Source organism: Pygoscelis adeliae, unplaced genomic scaffold (assembly GCF_000699105.1).
Source record: "Pygoscelis adeliae isolate BGI_AS28 unplaced genomic scaffold, ASM69910v1 Scaffold423, whole genome shotgun sequence".
In the NCBI taxonomy this organism is placed as follows: Eukaryota; Metazoa; Chordata; class Aves; order Sphenisciformes; family Spheniscidae; genus Pygoscelis; species Pygoscelis adeliae.
In genome coordinates, this window is record NW_008824415.1 from 185505 (window position 1) to 188242 (window position 2738).

General features: G+C 54.1%; 1 protein-coding gene across 1 annotated transcript; it reads left to right on the plus strand.

The window, feature by feature from the left end:
• Positions 1-183: 183 nt before the first annotated feature.
• On the plus strand, positions 184-2336 carry FEN1 (flap structure-specific endonuclease 1). The gene has a single exon (XM_009320870.1). It carries the CDS (start codon positions 184-186, stop codon positions 1330-1332), a length of 1149 nt encoding a protein of 382 aa, XP_009319145.1. The 3' UTR covers positions 1333-2336.
• The last annotated feature ends 402 nt before the right edge of the window (positions 2337-2738 follow it).

Consider the following 2738-nt stretch of genomic DNA (forward strand, 5'->3'; position numbering starts at 1 on the left):
GGGGAGGCGGAGGCTGGAAGCAGAGGCCGCAGCCCACGGGGTGATGGTTTGCGCGGGAAGCAGCCACCTCCCTTTGGTCGCCCCAGCTTAGGTGGTACACCGCCCCCACGGCCCAGCTGCTGACCCCCCAGCTCCCCGTGTGTGCAGAGGCTGATCCCAGTGTCCCCATTTCTGTTCCCCAGGATGGGAATCCATGGCCTGGCCAAGCTTATTGCCGACGTGGCTCCCGGCGCCATCCGGGAGAATGACATCAAGTCTTACTTCGGCCGGAAGGTCGCTATAGATGCCTCCATGAGCATCTACCAGTTCCTGATCGCCGTGCGGCAGGGAGCTGAAGTCCTTCAGAACGAGGAGGGCGAGACCACGAGCCACCTGATGGGCATGTTCTACCGGACCGTCCGCATGGTGGAGAACGGCATCAAGCCGGTTTACGTCTTTGACGGCAAGCCCCCGCAGCTGAAATCGGGGGAACTGGCAAAGCGGACTGAGCGCCGGGCTGAGGCCGAGAAACACCTGCAGGAGGCTCAGGAGGCCGGAGAGGAGAACAACATTGAGAAGTACAGCAAGAGGCTGGTCAAGGTGACCCAGCAGCACACTGACGAGTGCAAGAAGTTACTAACGCTGATGGGCATCCCCTACGTGGAGGCGCCGGGGGAGGCCGAAGCCAGCTGCGCTACCTTGGTGAAGGCTGGGAAGGTCTATGCGGCTGCCACGGAAGATATGGATTGCCTGACCTTCGGCAGTCCCGTACTGATGCGGCATCTTACTGCCAGCGAGACGAAGAAGCTGCCCATCCAGGAGTTTCACCTGAACCGTATTCTGCAGGATCTAGACCTGACCTGGGAACAGTTTGTGGATCTGTGTATCCTCCTGGGCTGCGACTACTGCGAGAGCATCCGCGGCATCGGGCCCAAGCGTGCCATCGAGCTCATCAAGGAGCACAAAACCATCGAGAAGATCGTTCAGCAGATAGACACCAAGAAGTACCCTCTGCCTGAGAACTGGTTGCACAAAGAGGCCCAGAAGCTCTTTCTAGAGCCTGATGTGGTCAACCCCGACGCTGTTGAGCTGAAGTGGACCGAGCCGAACGAAGAGCAGCTCGTCCAGTTCATGTGCGGGGAGAAGCAGTTCAACGAAGAGCGGATCCGCAATGGGGTCAAGAGGCTGAGCAAAAGCCGGCAGGGCAGCACGCAGGGCCGGCTGGACGACTTCTTCAAGGTGACGGGCTCCATCACGTCGGCCAAGCGCAAGGAGCCGGAGACCAAGGGGTCGGCAAAGAAGAAAGCCAAGACCAACAACGCCGCAGCCGCAAAGACCAAAAAGGGAAAATAGCCGGCCTGGCTGACCACAGCCCCCTGTGACTGCGTGGGTTTTATGCTCAACCAGGAATTTTAGGCTAGTAACAAACGGTTGTCTTTCTGTCCTGCGTGTTAGTGCTAGGAAGGATGCTGCTAAAGCGCTTCCCAACAAGGCTAGGCTAGTGAATCAGACAAGCATCTTCCTGCGCAGCAGTAGCGATGTGTGAGGCTAGGAGAGAAGAGGGCTGAAACAACCGCCGCGGGGAGGGGGTTGGAGGGGTGAGGAAGGGACCGGGGCGTCGCGTTCAGCAGTTCAACGGCGGTGTCCATCGGTTTGAGACTTTTGATGAGGAGGCCGCAGGGACCGGAGGCGATACCTAAGCTGCAGAGTTAAAGGGAGGCGCTGATCACAAACACCCTCTCTGGTTTAAGAAACAAAAAGTTGACCGGCTAAAGAGCGAACTGGGAACAAACGATAGAGAGATTTCTGCCTGACGCAATCCATCCAAAAAGAGGTAGGTTCAAGCAGCGGAGGCTGAAGGAGAAGCTGGGGAGATGCGAACGGAAGGCAAGCTGGAGTTGGGAAGGAGGCTTGACATAATGAGGTAAAGGTCTCCCTTTAATGAGGATTGGGTATAGGTTCTTCCTTCCCTTAGTGTAGTCACTTTTCTTTGTTTAAAACAACAAAAAAAAAGTTGTAATCCTGATTCCAGCAAAGCTCTAGCCTGCTCTTAGTGCATGAACCAAGGACAAGCTGAGCTGGGACTGCAGCTCTCCAAGCCTGGATTTTGCTGCTAGGTGGTGTCTTATGTTTAAAAAGAAAAAGGTCAGTAAACCTAGAATGGTAGCCTGTTCGCTCCCCGATTTCACGAGGCGTCCTTCCACGTTGTACGCACAGAGACAGGTCCCGGACTAAGAAGAAAAAAGATAGTGCCTCTTCTTGTCTTATTTTATTTTATTCTGTATTTTGCATAGTCTCTTCCCCTTACTTGTCAAAGCAATGTGCTGGGTTTTGTTTTCAGAATAAAATTTATACGCAAATGCAACGTTTCTCATTCTCTGGGGAGGTGGCTTAAACCTTGTTGCTGAAGGCCCCACGGGGTGAAGAGAGAGCCCAGTTTTAGAGGGAAACCTATTGGTGACAACAGCCAACAAATCAAGCACAGGCCTGAACGCAGAAAACTCGAGGTTTTAATCCTGGTGTTAACGGGGGCTTTTGGATGCTTTGTAGACATCAAAGATCTCCGCTGTCCGCTAAGTTATTACAATGAGAAGCTGGGCTTGTTTCACAGGGGAATTTCATTAACGTTGCTAAAATAATCCTGATTTTTTTTTTAAGCCACCTTAGAAGTTTTCTTAAATGCGGCGTGAAGAACGGCAGCAGGTGCCGCACGCGGAGGCAGGCAGCCTCTCAAGCTGCCTGTGGGGAGGGGCACGTGG

Excerpts from the sequence above, each read along its gene's own strand:
- FEN1 (XM_009320870.1), top strand. The coding sequence starts at position 184 with ATGGGAATCCATGGCCTGGCCAAGCTTATTGCCGACGTGGCTCCCGGC.